General features: G+C 41.5%; 1 protein-coding gene across 2 annotated transcripts in view; it reads left to right on the top strand.

The window, feature by feature from the left end:
* Window positions 1-20907, top strand: part of itgb2 (integrin, beta 2) — a 43292-nt gene that overhangs the window by 16462 nt on the left and 5923 nt on the right. For both annotated transcript variants that reach the window (XM_089003301.1, XM_089003302.1), the window contains exons 5-13: window positions 1380-1581; window positions 4085-4255; window positions 4353-4591; window positions 6079-6237; window positions 11005-11100; window positions 11195-11284; window positions 11385-11522; window positions 16068-16258; window positions 18918-19150. In XM_089003301.1, coding sequence (XP_088859427.1) covers window positions 1380-1581; window positions 4085-4255; window positions 4353-4591; window positions 6079-6237; window positions 11005-11100; window positions 11195-11284; window positions 11385-11522; window positions 16068-16258; window positions 18918-19150 — 1519 coding nt within the window. The remainder of the gene's footprint in view (window positions 1-1379; window positions 1582-4084; window positions 4256-4352; window positions 4592-6078; window positions 6238-11004; window positions 11101-11194; window positions 11285-11384; window positions 11523-16067; window positions 16259-18917; window positions 19151-20907) is intronic.

Genomic DNA, 20907 nt, shown 5'->3' with positions numbered 1-20907 from the left:
GTGGATGGTGGTCCGCCTCAGCTGGCCAGGTAAATGGCGTGACATGTATGTTGACATGGGAGCAGAGCAGCACATCCTGGCAAAGTGGTTCATCCTACCGCAGTGCTGGCATCTTTTTCCAGGGCTTTATAAGTGGGTGCACGTGTGGGGTGGCAGGCAGGGCGTGTGTCAGCCCCTTGATGTCCGACAGCATTTATCTCGGCACCGTCGTAGGTCGAGGTGGGAGCAGAGTGGCGAAGTGGTTCATCTTCCCGCAGCACTGGCATCGTTGTCCGGTGGCTTTGCAAGTGGCCGCACGTGTGGGGTGCGAGACAGACCCACAATTGGCACAAGGCCTGCGGGTGTCGGCCCCTTGACATATGGCCATATTTATCTCTGCACTGTCGTAGGTGGAGGTGGAGTCTGGGATTTGAGGGGTTGGAGCAACGATCTGTGCCAACGCGGGAGAGCGTGAATGGGTGGGTGTGTTCACAAGCCGAGCCGCTAATTGTGCTGCGTTCTCCAGTTGGAACACCATTTCCGCAGCTTTCGAGAAAGGGAGGTTGTCAGGTGAAAGTAACAGTTTCTCTCTTAGTTTGGGAACAATCGTGTGTTCCGCTAATCGAGATCCGAATGATCTCTTCTAAACGGCCAAATTTAAAGAGGCCCGCTAAGCATTGCAAGTCGGCAAAGTAGTGGTGTACCGACTCACCTGTGCGTTGTCGTCGTTGACGGAAAGCAATCCGCCGGACGATCACACTCTGCGGGGGGGGGGGGTCGAAATGTCTGTCCAATAAAGCGACACAATCTTCATATCTCTACGTGGGTCCGAGGCCGTACATCGCTTGCCTCGTTTAGTCCGATCGCCGTCAGATATGTCGTGAAAGAGTCATACCAGCGGGACCGCGGGACTGGTGGCTCTCCAGGGAGCACAAGGAACGAAGGGAGGGGAGAAAAATAGAAGTCCATCTTTGTCGCCAATATTGTGTCCGGAGGAATGAGAGGAGAAGACTTGTCAACCTGCGCCATGTTTGTCTACCTGCGCGTGTCGTCAATACTATCACAACAATATGTAGCTGTGTGACATATGCCAGAGTTAGTTCTTTCTAGACAGGGATCTTGAAAATGCAAATCCACCTATATATCTCTGCACTATGGTCGATGAGCGAACCAGTTGAACACAAAGCCCCCCATATCATTCACTTTATTGTAATTTTTTTCTCGATTCTAGTAATATTCATCTTCCCTTATTAAAAGGGTTCAAAGCATTATTAATGGTGCTCTTTGGGTGTGGTGTCCCAAACACAGGTGTGCTGTTGCCTTGTTTTTGCTTTTGGCATGTTCATATTTAAAAAAAAGTTAAAAATTAATCTGATCCAATTCTTGTGTCATCTGTCAAGAATTTCACCAAAGCAGGTGAGCAGGAGTCAGCACGCTGTGAAACAATAGTTACATTGGTGGAAAGAGGCTGCAAAGAAGAGGAAATTATCAACCCTGTGAGCAGTCAACACATAGAAAAGAATGAGTTTTTGTCCACATCATTCAATATGGAAGAGCCTATCCAGCTAAGTCCACAGAAGATAAGTCTGAGATTGCGACCTGGTGAGTTTGACATCTGATTTGATCACCTTAAAACATTTTTACTTTCCCAAATAATTCACAACATTCTGAAACTGTAACGTTCCGAGCATGACAGTAATAGCTGACTCGTCGGAACATAGATAAAAAGGGGTTGGATCCCTAAGCAGGCGGCCGGGACGTAGGTGTTGGCAGAGATTTTATTACAACAAAAAGCGCAGTTCCGATGATTCCACGGACCCGGAATAACGCGACAAAAGAAACCAAAATAGGGGTACAGCGAGTAGGCTGGCGGGGGCGATCCGTCCACCCCACAAGCTCGACAAAATACAATGGCTCACGGGGGTGCAAAAGCTCATGATCCCAGAAAGCAATAAACTTACGCGATTGCGACAAACAATCACCTCGGGCGAAGCAAACTCTTGTACTGGCAAGTCCAAGACACGGGCCAGGCGTCGTATCATCCGGCACTGTTGAGGTGACAGCGACTCGTTTAAATGTCCAAGTGTTGGTGATCAGGGGATTGACAGCAGCTGGCGGAGGTCGAGAGCGGTGGCCCCGCCCCAGCTGTAAACTCGCACGTGACATAAACAACAATTTCATCGTCACATTGTTATGGGCATTTTAATACAGTGGAACCTTAGGTCACAATGAATTTGTTAGACTATTTGGAAAACCAAACTTTGTGAACAAAATCAATTGTTCCAATTTAAAGGAGTGGTAATAAAATTAATCCGTTTCAGCCCCAAAGGGTCTTCTGTGCATGCATTGCAGGGACTCCAGCTGATGCGGCGTTGAAATGCAGGACCAGTGAAGCTCAATTGTATATATTTATTGAATTGTGTTTCTTCATTAAGTTTTTGTGATTAATATTGTGTTAAAATTTTGAAAATTGTATAATTCCAGCACATGTATCAAGTATCAGTCATATCGTCGGGCTAAGATCTGAACGGTAGATTGAATATAAGCATCAACTTTACATTATCCAACAACAGAGGCATCAAAACAATCATCACCAAATAAAACAAAACTACATTATCAAAAGTAAGAAATAAGAACCCTGGAAATAACAGTACCAAATAGAGGTTAAGAACTACAGCTACTAATTATTATTATTATTATTGCAGATAACATTGTGATCTGTAGCGAGAGTATGGAACAGGTAGAGAGAAACTAAAGATTTGGACGTCTGCCCTGGAAAGGAGAGGAATGAAAATCAGTCACAGCAAGACGGAATATATGTGTGTGAATGAGAGGTATCCAAGTACAAGAGTGATGCTACAGGGAGAAGAGATAAAGAATGTGTATAAAACGGTGGTGAGAGCAGCCATGATGTTTGTACTGAAGACAGTTCCACTGACAAAAAGACAGGAAGCAGAGCCGGAGGTAGCAGAGATGAAGATGTATAGGTTTTCTTTGGGAGTGACCAGGTTGGATAGGATCAGGAATGAGTATATCAAAGGGACAACTCATATTAGAGGCTTTGGAGAGAAAGTCAGAGAGGCCAGACTGAAATGATTTGAACATGTCCAGAGGAGAGAGAGTGACTATATCTGGAGAAGGATGCTGAGCCTTGAACTACCAGGCAAGGGACCGAGAGGAAGACCAAAGAGGAGGTTTATGGATGTTTTCAAAGAGGACATGAAAGTAGCTTGTGCGAGAGAAGAGGATGCACAAAAGCGGGTTCGATGGAGGACACTGATTCGCTGTGGCGACCCCTGAAAGGAAAAGCTGAAAGGAAAAGATTATTATTATTATTATTATTATTATTATTATTATTATTATTATTATTATTATTATTATTAATAATAATTATTAATATTAATAATAATAATAATTATTAATATATATATGTATAATAATAATCATAATAATAATGTGAGATTTTGGGGGGAAATTTAGGTCGTTCCAGCGCAGATAGACTGAGATGAGAACTCACGAGACATCCCTGGAACCAACTTTCTTGGGCTTCCAAACAGCACAACGAAATGTACATTTTAATTTCTTGGAATTATGCACAAATTATATAATTATACTGAGGTGTAATTTTGACCCGAAAACGAAATGAAAAGGACAAAGTATATTAACCCTCTAACCCAGCGGACGGCCATGCATGTAATTCCTTGGCCTTCAGGAGTGCTACGTCTGAATCAATAGAATTTTTACTATAAACGTGTGGATTCATCAGGGATGCATCTGGGCCACGCCCTTGTGCCATTGACGCATTTTGACAGCACCTGGCGCAACTGTGGAACTCCACTGTGCCAGCACCGGCGCAAGTCTATTACGATTAACTCATATTGCTACATGCGCATATTGCCCTGACGGCCCACCACTACTGTAACCTGATCACATGATCAGCTGTCCACTGTTGCAACCATTGTCCCCAAAGGGGTTAATGTGAATTATTTGACACATAGTGGAACCAAAAGCATAATTGTATAGATTGCGTGATAGTTAGCATATGGCTGCTATACATAAGTATTGAGTGGTTATTTTCATTTTTGTCCTCTCTGCATTTGCACAGGTCTTCCAACCACATTTAGTGTTTCATTTAAAAGAGTTCAAGGCTATCCGGTGGATCTCTATTACCTGATGGACTTGTCTTTCTCCATGAGAGATGACTTAGAGAATGTCAAAGAACTTGGACAAGATCTCTTTGCCGCTCTCAGGAAAATTACAGAGCATGCTGAAATTGGTATTTGTTTATCCACTATTCCACCTTTAATGATATTGTTTGATATTGTTGGAAGAAAAAAAACAATATGAGACTAATGTCATTTCTACAATTTTAGGGTTCGGTGCCTTTGTTGATAAGACCGTCCTTCCATACACTAACACCAACAAGAAAAAATTACAGAAGCCATGCGATGAGAATTACCAATGTCAGCCTACTTTTGGCTACCGGCATGTGCTTAGTATGACACCAAAGATTGAACAGTTCAAAGAACAAGTAAAAGGGCAGTTGATTTCTGGAAATTTGGATTCTCCTGAAGGGAGTCTTGATGCCATGATGCAAGCTGCTGTTTGTGGGGTAAGGAATCATGTATGAATATGAACTACAGTATACACAGCAGGGGTGCCCATCCTTTTCTGACAACAGACGTACTTGTTGATCAACCAACCTCCCACATCGATTGATGAAGTCCACAGGACCAGATCATCTGCAAAAAAAATAAGAAGTATTCACTTCCCCGGCAGCGCTTACAAATTTAGTCTAGAAAGGATTTTGGGGAGAACCATCTATTCATACTGTTTCTGAACGGCTTCATCCTCACAAGGATAACAGGGGGTGACAGAGACCCCAGACCGTCCTTCCTCATGGGAGGGTGTGTTGCTGGAATCTACAATGACTCTATTCAACAAGCTGATTTAGAACGTCCTAAATCCAGGTCATTACCACCCTATCCCGACTATAAATGGTGATGATATTTTGTTTCCTTGCATTATTACAACATTCTCTTTCTCCCATTGTTTTTTCACTGATGAAAGTATTTTGAGCCATGTGTGGGGACCTGACATTTGTCAGCAAGAAAAAAATAATCCTTTAATTCCCTGGCCATGCTTGTGTAAGTGGTTGAAACATTTACTCAATGTCTCAAATTTTAGGGGCAAAATCCTAATTTTTTTGTGGCGATCTGGCACCTTGACCCTGATGCAACAATTTACACTGGCTTGAAATTGTCACGGTTTGCATGGTGGTGATGGTGGTGGATCCCGAAAAAGCAGGCAGGATGAAGCAGCAGGGTGTATTTGACAAATTGTATTAAAATAAATTCAGCAGGAACAAAATCTCAAAGATCAAAGTCATCTGAACAGAAAAGTACAAAGTATGAGAGAAAACCACAAGTAAAAATCTGCCAAGAATGAACAAACCTGACAGGGTGAGGCAAACACATACAATGACCCGACAACGAATGGTCGTGCAGAGAGTCCTTTTAACTGCCACTAATTGGAAAGACCAACACCTGTGCAGGGGCATGTGGGGCGACAGCGCCACCCGTTGGTCGCCAACCAGATTGTGACAGAAATCATGGCTCCTGTTTATTGTCGAGATCAGCACTGTTGGCTGGCACTGTATGACGACGGTAACTAAAGTGCAACCTGACTGTGAACTAGGAAGGAGGAGATGGAGGGATGTTGTTTTGGAGCAAAGGTTTGAGCGAGGAGGACACTATGTCAATCTGTCTTCGTGTCTGTCAGCATGGACAACATTAGATCAATCCCCTACAAGGAGGGCAAGTTCTTAGCGCTTCAGCAAATACAATGGGTAGTCTCCATTTCTTTTTTTCTTTTTTTGTTTCCCCCACCTTTGCTTTTACCACACCAAAACTGCAGAAACAGTTAAAAGTGTACCGATTGTGGCACAGATGTAGGTTATCTAATTATATTACTTGGTACATTTAGTTACAAAATCATATTTGAAGAAAACAGAAAGGCAAACTGAAAGTGCTAACTAAAGTGCTCTAATCTTGTTATTGATTTTGAAAAATATTTTGGAATGACACACATTGTTGTTAGAACAAAATAGGTTGGAGGAACAGTAGCACTCGATTACTTGTGTTGGCAACTGATGATGGATTTCACATGGCCGGCGATGGAAAACTGGCTGGTATCCTGGAACCAAATGATGAACGGTGCCACATGAAAAACAGCCTTTACACCAAGAGCAATGAAATGGTACGTGTGGGCACACATGGTGTGCTTTAACCTCAACAAAGATAAAGTGATCCGTATGTGTATTCACTTTTTCTCTGCTCAGGCAAAACATTGTGATAAAAATCATTTATTGACAATGTAAACACTGAATCGAAACTCTGGATATTGGTAATTGTGCAAAACAGCAATGCTTAACTCACGTTTCAGTGTGGGCGAGGGGAGGAAAGGAAATGAAGCATAGCTAAAGAAATGGTAATCAACCATTAAAAAAAAGAATGAGCGTGATCCGGGTCTTTCAGAGAATTGAAACTGAAGGGTGAGAATAGCCATTGAAATGCTACCCCTTCCTGGAAGGGATAAAGCATTAAATGTATGAGATTTTTTTTCCAGGCCTCGATTATAACACGCACCAAAACTTTTAGTTATTTTTTAGGTAGAAAATTTTGCGCGTTATACTCAAATAAATATGGTAAGTTTATGCATAGAATAAATAACATCCATCAATTTGTTGAAAGTGATGAAACAATACTACTACTACTACTACTACTACTACTACTACTACTAATAATAATAATAATAATCCATTTTATTTCTAGTGCCTTTCAAAGCTCTCAAGGACACTTTACAGTCACAGGCCAGCATAGATACAATAATAAATAAAATACAATTATAAATAGAACCAAGAGGTACTGTATGTTATTCCTATCTGATAAAATGTGCTTTTACAAATGCCAACATAAAATCGGCCAAATGTTTCAGATCAGCTGTCCCAAACCTTTTTTTGCCTCACGGATTGATTTTATTTCAGACAATATTTTCAGTGACCTGCCTTTAAGGCAGAATAAATACAACAAAATAATGTGATAAGACCTGTACCCCATGGTAGCTATGGTTACGTTTAAATGTGCCTTCAAAATAAAAGACAGTGATACCTCAGCTCACGAATTTAATTGGTTCCCAGAAAGTGTAAGTAAGGCGAAAAGTTCGTCTGCCGAAGATTTATTTCTCATAACAAACAATTAAAATGAGAATAATCCCTTACTATATCCCTATGAAACATCATTTTAAACTATCCATCCATCCATCCATCTTCTGCCGCTTATCTGGAGTCGGGTCGCGGCGGCAGCAGCTTCAGTATGGAAGCCCAGACTTCCCTCTCCCCAGCCACTTCTTCGAGCTCGTCCTGGCGGATCCCGAGGCGTTCCCAGGCCAGGTGGGAGACATAGTCTCTCCAGCGTGTCCTGGGTCGTCCCCGGGTTCTCCTGCAAGTGGGGCATGCTCGGAACACCTCACCAGCGAGCCGTCCAGGGGGCATCCTAATCACATGCCCGAGCCACCTCATCTGGCTCCTCTCTATGTGGAGGAGAAGCGGCTCGACTCTGAGCCCCTCCCGGATGAACAAGCTTCTCACCTTATCTCTAAGGGAGAGCCCAGAAACCCTACGGAGAAAGCTCATTTCGGCTGCTTGTATCCGGGAACACGTTCTTTCGGTCACAACCCATAGCTCGTGACCATACATGAGGGTTGGGATGTAGGTCGACCGGTAAATTGAGAGCTTTGCTTTTTGACTCAGCTCCTTTTTCACCACAACAGATCGGTACAAAGTCCGCATCACAGCAGGCGCCGCACCGATCCGCCTGTCGACCTCTGGCTCCCTCACACCCTCATTCGTGAACAACACTCCAGATACTCCTCCACTTGAGGCAAGATCTCCTCCCCAACCTGCAGAGGGCATTCCACCCTTTTCCGACTGAGAACCATTGTCTCAGATTTGGATGTGCTGATTCTCATCCCAACCGTTTCACATTCCGCTCTGTAGGCCCGGCCACCAGGCGCTCGCCAACGAGCCCCATCTCCAGGCCTGGCTCCAGAGAGGGGCCCCGGTGACCCGCGTCCGGGCAAGGGAAAACCAAATCCATTTATGTTTCTCTTCATATGGGGTCTTTTGAGTCGTACTTTGTCTGGTCCCTCACCAAGGACCTGTTTGCCATGGGTGATCCTGCCAGGGGCATGAAGCCCCAGACAACTTAGCTCCTAGGATCATTGGGACATACAAACCCCTCCACCACCGTAAGGTGACGACTCATGGAGAGGATTTTTTTTTTGGGTGGGCCAGTAGTCGAGTGATTAGCACACCGGCTTCACAGTGCAGAGGTCACCGGTTTGCGTCCCGCTCTGGCCTCCCTGTGTGGAGTTTGCATGTTCTCGCTGGGCCCACGTGGGTTTTCTCTGGGTCCTCCGGTTTCCTCCCACAGTCCAAAAACATGCTTAGCAGGCAGATTGAACACTCCAAATTGTCCCTAGGTGTGAGTGTGAGAGTAACTGTTGTACATCTTTGTGTACCCTGCGATTGGCTGGCAACCAATTCAATGTGTCCCCCGCCTCTTGCCCGAAGACAGCTGGGATAGGCTCCAGCACCCCCCGCGACCCTGATGGGGGAAAAAGCGGGACGGAAAATGGATGGATGAATTTTTCTACTAAATAAGCCTTAAAACTACACAAAATATACGTTATTCTATGTATAATGAATGTGCTATTGTATTGTAATTAAGTAAATAAACGGTACTGTATGATAAAGTTGTTTTATTTACCTTTGTGATGGCCGTTGATGTAGTTGCCTCTTGATGATATCCGAGTGACGTTGCCGTGCTTTCTCGGCGATTTTACCCTCACTCACACTGTCCCCTGCTAGCTGCTTTTTGTCAATCCAAATCAACAGACGATTTTCAACCTCTTCTATTACCTGAGTCTATTGCTTAGACAACACAGAAACACCCTTAGCCACACACGCACCCTTAATAGCTTCCTTGTTATTAAGCATGGTAGCAATGGTCCACTTAGTGTACTGGTTCTGGGATGCTAAGTCACACAAACGCACACCTCGTTCGTGTTTTTCGATCATCTCCTTCTTCTGCCCGCCTTTGGTGAGTTTTTTTTTCGGTCCCATAATAGCAAGTGTACTACACTCGATAACAAACCACGTCCGCACTCAAAGAAAGGGGGTGATAAGAACTTGTCCGCCAGCCACTGTGGCGCTGTTTGAACGTGTGGTTTGGTGTTCATACGCCGAAAAATAGTCCGCCAGCCACCGTGGCGCCATGTGGTTTGGTTCGTCCGCCGAAAACTAGTTCGGCAGCACAGACTATATACTTGCGAATTTAATGGTCGTGAGGCCAAAAGTTTGTGAGCTGAAGCATTCGTATGCGGAGGTATCACTGTACATCATAAATACAAAGTGCCTGAAAAATGGCACTCGCCATTATGCAGAGTTAAATGTAGCCTTCATTTTCTTAGATGTTGTAGGCTCCTCTTCTGTCTCCTTGATGGACTGTTTCTCCTTCCCAAATAAACTTTGCAAGAATCTTTCGAGCTCTTATTTGAGCAGTACCCGATCACATGACCCAGAAGAGCGCTTTTATCTGCGACAAGAGTAAAATACTGTAGATGGATTGATCAGAGAATAGAATAATTTTACAAAATAAAATATGATTCAGATTTCAACATATATGAAACAGAAGGAATTGATGTAATTACTTATTCTGTGTGGCCAGGTACGAAATCAGTCACGGACCGTTACCATTACCATAGCTCAGGTGTTGGAGACCTCTCTCTTCGAGCACATTGCAATCTTTTATTTGCTAATGTATAATTACAATGTCATATTTAATATAATGTAGGGTTTAAGCTTTTCATACACCTTGCAACCTGACAATGTGACAAAATAAGTTTTCTACTGTGGTAACCGCTTTGGGTTTATTTGGTGTGCGTCACATTTAATGTAAGATTACTGTGTTTGTTGTGAGCTGATTGTGGGTGTGTATGTGAGACATGTTTGCAGGAGAAAGGCATAATACCTGGGAAACAAAGACAAGCACATGAAAAACTGTCACGCAAAAAAGTCAACAGTACTTCAAACATGTGCCATGCAGTTGCCCTTTAATTTGTATAATTTGTAGGCGCCGCGAGAGTGGCTGCCTTTCCAGCAGCTCATGTATTTCGTTTTTCTACTTTCATTCCTTTCATCACTTTGCTGCGGTGAAATGTAAATTTCTCCACTGTGAGACTAATAAAGGCATATCCAATCCAATCCAATCCAATCCAATACAGCAATGGTGTCAAACTATTTTTTTCCATGGGCCAGATTGCAGTGACGGTTTTCTCTCGGCGCCGTTATGAATTTGGGGAAGCCATTAGAATATTTAACCCCCCCACATATTACATATAGAGCACACAACAAATTAATGAATAACTAGTTTTCAAATCTTAAGTAAAAAATAATGACTGTTACAGTGGTTTGCATGGGACACTTTGAAGTTTTGGTTTGGACTTGAGCAAGCATTATGGAATTTCACAAGTTTTAATTTGATTTTGCGGGCCGAATAAAATGATGTGGCGGGCCAGATTTGGCCCCCGGGCCTTGATTTTGACACCTGTGGTACACAATACAATACAATACAAAAATATTGATTTATATAGCGCCTTAACAACAGCTGAAGCTGTAATGAAGCGCTTCACATGGACAACTATCCTATACAGGAAATAAAGCAGTCACAATGATATTAGAAAGCACCAGGGAGTAAAGCCAAAATCAAGTCGGAATTGGATTGGATTGGATTTGCCTTTATTAGTCTCGCAGTGGAGACATTTACATTTCACAGCAGCTAAGTTATGAAAGGAATCATACAATCTACAATAACAATATGGTATGGTCAATTGTAATTACATGCTAAACATAATGCAATAACTTATGAGTGACCACTGTCAATGTTTCATTATAACAATGCAAAGGACTACCCCTCCGTTGGACAAGTAGCTATGCAGTTGGAAAAAGAACATATTCAACCAATATTTGCTGTGACAAAAGATGTGGAAAACATGTACAAGGTAAAACAATGAACATACTCATCCATATGTATATCATTTCAGCATTATCATGTGTTAAAGTGTTGAATGAATCATATGTTCCATTTTATTATAGCAATTGTCCAAAATGATTCCAAAATCTGAGGTGGGAGTTCTTTCCCAGGATTCTAGAAATGTTGTTCAACTGATTGAAAATGCGTACAATGTAAGTTTATTTTCTTCTCTTCTTTTTTCTCAAGAGAAATAATTTCTGGTTTTAATTTTTGCATTTTAAAAATTGGATAATCTCTTGATTGTATTAACAGAGATTGTCCTCCAAAGTTACCTTAACCCACGATACGCTCCCTGAAAATGTAAGAGTTGTCTACACTCCACGCTGTAATTATCCAATAGAAGAAGAAGATAATAAAGGAGTTTGCGACAATGTTCACGTGGGACAGAAGGTCAGTTCCTTGTGGTAATCTAAAGCTCGGTTATATTAAATTGAAAAAAATAACAAGTGATGGTCGTGAACAAATGGTAAATCTCTGCAGGAAAGTGCTAAGCGATGTCATATTTTCTCAGTCACAAGAGATTAAAGTTTGTAAGGTGGAAAGCAAGGCAAAAAAACATTTTTGCATCACTAACATGAAGAATGGGCTGTATGTAAAATGGTAAAATGCAACGAATGAAAAATCAACAGTGCAACTAATATTTTTGATCTGTCTTGGAAAGGAGAGTGCGAGGTCAAACATAATATTAAATTTTCTATTTATTTGTTTATGTGTTTATTTGTTTATTTATTTATTTTGTTATTTGTTTGTTTGCTTGCTTAGTCGCTGGATGCGTTGGCTTTTTTTATACAAGTTTTATTTTTCTTCCATTGTGTCCCGGGTCACAACTTAAAAAAATGCTGCAATGTTACATATTTATTTATTTATTTATTTATTTGTGGGCCGGCCTGATCTCTACTCCCCATATACTGTATAGCAGGGGCGTCAAAGTCATTTTTTGCCGCGGGCCACATTGTAGTTAGGGTTTCCTCTCAAGGGCCGTTATGAATTTGGGGAACCCATTAGAATGTTTAAATCCCTTCAAATATTACATATAGAGCACACAGCAAATTAATGAATAACTCGTTTTCAAATCTGAAGTCAAGAATAATGACTTTTATTGTGGTTGACATCCATTTTGGCTCAGATTTTAGCAATCATCATGGAATTTAACAAGTTTGATTTGCTTTCGCGGGCCGAAAAAAATGATGTGGCGGGCCGGATTTGGCCCGCGGGCCTTGACTTTGACACCTGTGCTGTATAGTGAGTCTATATATATATATATATATATATATACTGTGTATATATATGTATATACTGTGTATATATATGTATATACTGTATATACTGTGTGTGTGTATATATATATATATATATATATATATATATATACACAGTAAAGTCTCGTTATATCGATATCGAATATATCGATAGTCCCGGTTATATCGATACTATTTCTATGCACGCAAGGAGAAAATTACATGCAAACAGGGTCGGATATATCGATAGTCCCGGTTATATCGATATTTTTTCGGACTCCCTTGAATATCGATATAACGAGACTTTACTGTATATATATATATATATATATATATATATATATATAAATCCTCGTCTCACCCCTCATGGGTGGTGTCTGTCCCCCATTTTTAGCTCGGGTCCTCTACCAGAGGCCAGGAAGCTTGAGGGTTCTGCGCAGTATCTGTGCTGTTCCCAGCACTGCGCTATTCTGGACCGAGATATCCGATGTTGTTCCCGGGATCTGTTGCAACCACTCGTCGAGTTTGGGGGTCACTGCTCCGAGTGCTCCGACTACCACATGCACAACTGTCTTTACCTTCCAGGCTCTCTCCAGCTCCTCTCTGAGCCCTTGGTATTTCTCGATTTTCTCATGTTCCTTCTTTCTTATGTTTCCATCACTCGGGACCGCTACATCCACGACAACGGCTTTCCTTTGCCCTTTATTTATGACCACGATATCTGGTTGGTTGGCCATTACCATCTTGTCAGTCTGTATCTGGAAGTCCCACAGGATCTTTGCTCGGTCATTGTCTACTACCTTTGGAGGTGTTTCCCATTTTGACCTTGGGGTTTCCAGTCCATACTCCGCACAGATGTTTCGGTAGACTATGCCAGCCACCTGGTTATGGCGTTCCATGTAGGCTTTCCCTGCCAGCATCTTACACCCTGCAGTTATGTGTTGGATTGTCTCAGGTGCCTCTTTGCACAACCTACACCTTGGGTCTTGTCTGGTGTGGTATATCCCTGCCTCTATGGCTCTAGTGTTCAGGGCCTGCTCTTGGGCAGCCAGGATGAGTGCCTCTGTGCTGTCCTTTTGGCCAGCCCTCTCTTGCCACTGATAGGACTTCTTGAGATCAGCCACTTCTGCTATGGTTCGGTGGTACATCCCGTGTAGGGGCTTTTCCTCCCATGATTGTCCCTCTTCCAGCACCTCATCCTCTGCTCCCCATTTTCTGAGACATTCTCTGAGTACATCATCCGTTGGAGCCTTCTCTTTCATGTATTCATGGAGCTTGGATGTTTCATCCTGGACAGTGGCTCTCACACTCACTAGTCCCCGGCCTCCTTCCTTACGGCTTGTGTACAGTCTCAGGGTGCTGGACTTGGGATGGAACCCTCCATGCATGGTGAGGAGTTTTCAGGTGTTAACATCCGTAGTCTGAATCTCTTCCTTTGGCCACCTTGTTATTCCTGCAGGGTATCTGATCACTGGCAGGGCATAGCTGTTTATTGCCCGGGTCTTGTTCTTGCCATTGAGCTGGCTTCTGAGGAGTTGCCTCACCCGCTGGAGGTATTTGGTCGTAGCAATTGCCGTTTGTGGATATTGGAACACTGAGCTACTAGTTGTTTCATGGTCAACCGTGACTGTGGGTGTTGGATTATTTCGATCGTTCGCCCTTGGTTCATTGCTTCGACGGGTGTGATGGAAGAGGATGGTTTAATCATCAGGAAGCCAGGTGTAGAACAGAAAGTTGGTTTAATCTTGAAGACAGCAGAGACATTGTGGGAGGTCAGCAAAGGAGGAAGGCAGAGAGAAGAGACAGTTAGAGTGCTAGAGTGCGGGAGTATTTATGCGGCGCACAGTGTGTGACGCGATAGGATGTGACGTAATGTAAATGTGACATCATGTAAAGGAAGGCAGGATATGACGTATCAGGAAGTCCAAAATGTAAACAAAGATTACAGAGCGATGTTTAGAGATGTTTGTATGGCGAAATACCCCAACAATGGGCTTCGAGGTAACCATTCAGCCCCCATTCTCCTCATGTAACCCCTCTGACTAGGGTTGCTTGAGTAGTAGCATTCCAACAGAGCCATGTTATGGCATCTCGTCTATATATATATATATATATATATATCAGGGGTCCTCACACTTTTTCAGCATACGAGCTACTTATAAAAACTACCAAGTCAAAATGATCTACCCACGACAAAAATGCAAAACATAATTATTTTCAAATGTTTTAAGGATTCTTTGTGTGTACAATGTATGTTGATGTACCTTGCATAACTGAATAAGCCAATATTGCACAACACACATAATAACTACATATACATAACATAATAAATAACTATTAACATTTTTTGTAATTACCTGAGTTTACTTTGATGACTTGCACTGAATTGAATCAGCCAGGGATGCATAGTCCGGACAGTAGCTGCTGACAGCCAGCCTCAAGCACATTTCCAAACGTTCATCATTCATGGTGGAATGGTATTTGCACTTAATGATCTTCATGTAGGAAAAGGCTGACTCGCATAAATAAGTGGAGCCGAATAATGCAGTCAAGGAGGTAGCACATTTCCTCATGTTGGGGTACTTTTCCTGTGTAAGTTACAGAACTGTCCATGAGCCCTGGACTTCAGCAGTGAGAACACTCACAATCTCTGATGTCTTTCCACATTTGCTGGGTTATATCCTCAGCCATGGCTTCACAGTGCCGTGTAACTGTATGTCTTGACAGCTGCAGAGCTTTGATTGAAGATAATATCTCTGCCTTATTTTTAAACTCTCTGAACAAGGAGTCAGCTGCTTCAACGAATGCTTCTTTTACCATCTCTCCGTCTTGGAACAACTTATTGTTTTTAACGATGGTGTGACACACCCGGAACGATGCTTCGGTGGCGGCTTTCGCTTTTGAAGTATGTTGAGTGAAAAATGACTGCTGTCCGGACAACTGGGATTTTAGTTCGTCCACCGTTCTCTTTCTCAGCTGGCTTTTCGGCGGGAAGTCAATGTCGTATTTTCCATGAACAGTCCGAATGCCGCTCCACATTTTCCCATTCCGTATGAAAGTAATATGTTTTGCCACCTTACTTGGTCCCGCTTTCTCACTCATATATATATATATATATATATATATATATATATATATATATATATATATATATATATATATATATATATATATATATATATATATATATATATATATATTGTGATGTCACGAGAGGCTGTGTCCTGGAGGGCAAATACATCCCCCTAAGATGGCTCCACCCAGAGAGAGTCTTGGCCCCATCTGGTGGAAGGCAGCAATTAAAACCACACACCTGCAGCTGATCAGGGCTTGATTGGCAAGCAAGGCTCTTAAGGCAGAGAGCCTCTGAGTGTGGAGCTCAGAAGAGACTTTATTTGGATTTAAGCATCAGAAGAGACTTTATTTTGATAAGTATTGGAAGAGACACTATTAAAACCTTTGTTGCTTGTGAATTCCCCCTGGAACCCTTGATTAAAACCTTTTGTTTGTATCGAAACCTGTCGTCCATTGCACTTCTTGTCCTGTCCCGCTGAGAGCTAGCCTCTCATGATATCACATATATATATATATATATATATATATATATATATATATATATATATATATATATATATATATATATATATATATATATATATATTGTATTTCTCTGAATGACTTTATATTTTCTCCACAGATTTCTTTTGATGTAACAGTAACAGCAGACTCATGCATTGAGAATAAGACATTCACTATCAGACCACTTGGTATGAAAGATGCATTGACAGTGAGCTTATCTTCGAGCTGTGAGTGTCAGTGTAAAGATCCAAGCAAAAGTAGCCAACAATATTGCAGAGGCAGAGGAAGAATAAGATGTGGCATTTGCAGGTAAGCTCTGTCCTATAGTTCATCATATATAGTAGTTTATCATTTATTAATCAACCCCCCCCCCACACACACACACACACAAGAAATTTCAGATACCATTCTGATCCATTCATTCCAACATGCAAAGTACCAGAACACACATTGGCTCATCAGGTCTAGAAATGGCGCTGTGCCAAAGAGTTGCCTCTTTTATGACCAAATCGACAGGTAGCATAGGACAATTACTCTCATCACACTCCATTGCAGATTTTTATATTTGTTTTTGCATAGTTTCTCCACTTTAACATTTAAGATGATCAAATAAAATTATGAGTGTTTAATTAACGTTATGAGTGTTTAATTAACGTTAATTAAGGTAAGGACATGTTTTTGGGGTGTGGGAGGACATTTTTGGGTAACTGGAGAAAACCCACACAGGTATTGGGAGACCATGCAAACGCCACGCAGGAAGAAAGGGGCAGGATTTGAACCCATGACCTCTGTGATTTTTGAACATGACCACCATGATTTTATATATTTAATAAAAATAAACCAACTTGTCCCATTGTGGAAAAAGGACTTGCCTTTAAAAAACAAATACCGGTAACTGTCTGGGCCACCCTGGGTCGCAACAACTGAAATGAAACAACTGAATTGTCAGCATGTGAAATAATTGTAAAATGATAAAGGTCAACTGATTTACTGTCTTTTCCGGTGTATAAGGCATACCGGACAATAAGATGAACCCCCAATGAATGGTGTATTTTCAAACTCTATCCACATACGTATAAGGCACACCTTCAATGACTGAAAAGGTTTTCCAAATACTGTATATAAATATAGAAATATTTTCCAAATATCAGGCACACGACATTCTAAGGCGCTCCAGTAGAGGCTGGGGTTACTTCTTCCACAGGGGGAAATGGAGTCGGTGGCTGCTGACAGTGGTTGTGATACCTGTTGTGACCCAATATTACTGTATTTTCCCCACTATAATGCACACCTCCAATTAATTACAAATTTTAAAACTTTCCAGATGTAAGACTGATGGGATTATAAGGAGCACCTTCAATGAATGACATATTTGTTCATATATTTTTCCATATATATGGTGCATTGGATTTTAAGGCGCATGGTCAGCTTTTGAAAAAGATTGAAGACGTTTACGTGCGCCTTATAGTGCGGAAAATACTCTTCATCTTCTTCTTCGTCATCCTTGGAACAAAATGAAGGCTTTTGGGTGCGATTTATACACCGGAAAATACAGTACTTACTTTACTTACTCAGTTACATACAAAGAGAGTAACAACATTTTCTTGACATTAACACAAAATATTTGTCGAATTTAGTATGAGGGATCTTATAGTGGTCATTGATTTCTCAGGGCAGATGTCCAATTCTCAGGCCACAAAATATCGAAAAGGTTTCTCATTCTCTCTCCCTTGTTTGGTGTTGTTAGTGTCTTTTCACGGGTTGTAAATGGGAAGGTAAATTCCTTGTGTGTTATACACCCTTGGCCAATAATTCTGATCCTGATTCAGATTGTGGGTACAACAGCCAACAAATTCCCAAGCTGTGCAAAACATTTTTCAATGCAATTGGGGTTTGTTGCCGCTCAAAAAGGGGGTTATTTTTATTTATTAATTTATTTTCAAAAAACCTCCTGATGAAATTAACCCTGTGGAACAACTAGCAAAATTCTTACGAGAGGTTTTCTTACCAGCAGTCCTCAAGTTATGGTGCTGTCTTTACGCGATAGGCTGGTTCTGCATAACCTGCATTGAGTTTGATACAGCACCGAATATTTTCAAAGACTTAGAGGGAGAAACATTTGTTGGCACTTTTTTGACCTATTTGTTTACTTCGTCAAGTCACAGTTTTTGTCAGAGTTTATGTTTTTGTCCACAACTATTACAGGATGTACATGTACTGTATATCCAGTGTCTGAAATAATGACTTCCCGGACGCCCGAGGCGTGCAACTTTTACGTCGGGCGTTCAATTTACAAAACGTCTCCGCCCGGGTGGGCGACAACTTTTTCACAAAAAAAAAAAAAAAGAAAAAAACAAAAGATGTTTTTATCATTTCGGTTCACTTGGCAATTTGCATACTCTGCAGCCAATCAGAAGCCTGCATTGAATAATTTCATGCTTCCGCACTTTCCCGAGCATCATAGCCCCAAAAGAAAGATTCAAAAGAAGCTAACAAGATTTATGATGCTACAAAACATTACATTACAAGCACATTAAAAGCATCGTGTAAAGAGGAGTTCACGTGGCTTGAAGCAGACAACGCAACGCAAACATTGCATTGTGCAACATGCCGAACAGTGTATGGACAAACGACAACTGGACAAAATCATCAGCATGGGATATTTACGATAAATTAAGCAAGGAAGCATTTGTGGTATGTACATTCTAAAGTGTTGTTCTGTTATATATTCTGATTATCAATCCTTAATACTTTGCAACAATGTTTTTTTTGTGATTAGTCATCTTATTGTGTTTCAAATTGTGAAAAATAGGGCAGGCAACTTTATGGCTGGGGAGGCAACTTTTCAGAGTTGTCTGCCCTGGTGTCCGGTAACTTTTTGTCATGAGTTTCAGATACTGGTATTGACCTTCAAAGTCTTAGAATTTTTTTGGGGGGGTGCTAATAGTTTCTCTCATTCTTTTTTAAGTTGCAATCAAGGCTCAGTTGGTCAGTTCTGTGAATGCGCCATTGGCAACAAAGATGAACATTCACTAAGAGGATCATGTCTGAGCCAAAGCGGCCTCGAGTGCGAAAGTCATGGAGATTGCGTGTGTGGCAGATGCCAGTGCCACACAACAGCAAGTGGAGGCAGTTACTATGGTGACTTTTGTGAATGTGACGACGAACACTGTGAGAAGTTCCACAATAAATTATGTGGAGGTCTGTATGTTCCTTCGACGTGAAGACATAACTACAGGGGTCTTAGTGGGGTTAAACAGTAATAATAATTCAGAAAAAATATAAATCAAAAGAAAAACACAAATCATGATCACATACTTATAATCAATGTGACTCACACGTTAGGTATTTTATAGTTACATTAAAGAACAACCGACACCTCTGGGCAAGTTGTGTCCATAATTGACTTCTACCCGCAGTCCTCTGATTGGATGGTATCTTGTCAAAAGCCTTGTGTCATCAAATGGTATTCATCTGAATAGACAATTATGAACAAGTAGCATTGTCATCAAATGGTGAGTATAGTTTTTGCTTTTTTGAATGTTGCTGTGCCGATTACCATTTTCTGTTTGGGAGCCTTTTGCTGAGCGAGTTGCTTGTTCTGTAGCCATAAAGGGACATATGTCTTCTTGTGCCGGTCCCAAGCCCGGATAAATACAGAGGGTTGTGTCAGGAAGGGCATCTGACGTAAAAGCTTGGCCAAAACAAGCATGCGGATCAAACCTCTAAAGATGGAGGCCACTGATTTGCTGTGGCGACTCCTTGAAGGGAAAAGCCGAAAGGAAAAGAAGACTTCAAATGACTTCTACTGAGCGCATTTTACAAATATTCCACCGCATACAATAATTATACATTTATAAGTGCCTTTCAAAACTCTCAAGGTCACTTTACAGTTACAGGATATTATTTTTCTGTGGGTGAGCTGTGGCAGCCACACGCACCACCGTTCATTCAACCCGGAAGTTACTCAAATAGAATAGTAAGACAAATACAGTGAAGTCTCGTTATATCGATAGTCCCGGTTATATCGATACTATTTCTATGCACGCACGGAGAAAATTACATGCAAATAGGGTCGGATATATCGATAGTCCCGGTTATATCGATATTTTTTCGGACTCCCTTGAATATCGATATAACGAGACTTTACTGTAGATAGAAAGCTATAGCTATATTTTACATTGTATGACTCGCTCTGAATATTCAGGAAGTCTTGTTTTCGAGTTGATGACGAAGACTGACGTGACATCACGTCAGGAACACCCCTGACCGAGAAAGCGACACACAATGCATTTTGGGTACTTTGTTTGGTCTGAAAACATCGTGTTGATGGCGAAATTAGAAGGAGAACACAAATAACGCGATGGTGAATCGTTGTGTGTTGCACCAAGACTACCAATTGCGGCAACACCATACAGAAGTTGACACAAATTCCCAGCAGATGAATCAGCCCATTTCCAACGGAGCTCGGGCGCCATCTTGTGCATTTTCTAGGCGCTACATTGGAGTCCAGACGGCTCAAATTGATACGGAAGAACTTCTTTAATCGATTGCAAACGTTTATGCTTTCCTCTTCAGAACTATTTGAACCACATTCATAAGTGGATGAGTAGCAAGAAAGCATCTCCTCCGAACCTGAACTCTCTGAAGCCATTGTTTTGATTCTGGAGCAAGGCAAGACGTTCTGGCGTGACGTCACGAACTGGGGGCGGGGCGGGATTTTCTGAAAATCCCCAATTCGCAGCTCATTTTGTTGCATTTTTAGCACACTTTAAGTCATTGTTATTGGTGTTATGCATTTGACTAAAAATATCAGCCTGCGTGTTTTGGGTATTTTAGATGCTATAAAATGTTTTTCTGATGTCAGTTAGGAAACAAAAAATGGTGTCGGTTGTCCTTTAAAAATGAATGTATATTGCATGATCACATTATTATTGGTTGGTATTGTTGATATTGTA

This window comes from Hippocampus bargibanti, linkage group LG08 (assembly GCF_051943395.1).
Source record: "Hippocampus bargibanti isolate YZ-2025 linkage group LG08, ASM5194339v1, whole genome shotgun sequence".
In the NCBI taxonomy this organism is placed as follows: Eukaryota; Metazoa; Chordata; class Actinopteri; order Syngnathiformes; family Syngnathidae; genus Hippocampus; species Hippocampus bargibanti.
This window is presented reverse-complemented; position numbering and strand designations above follow the sequence as displayed.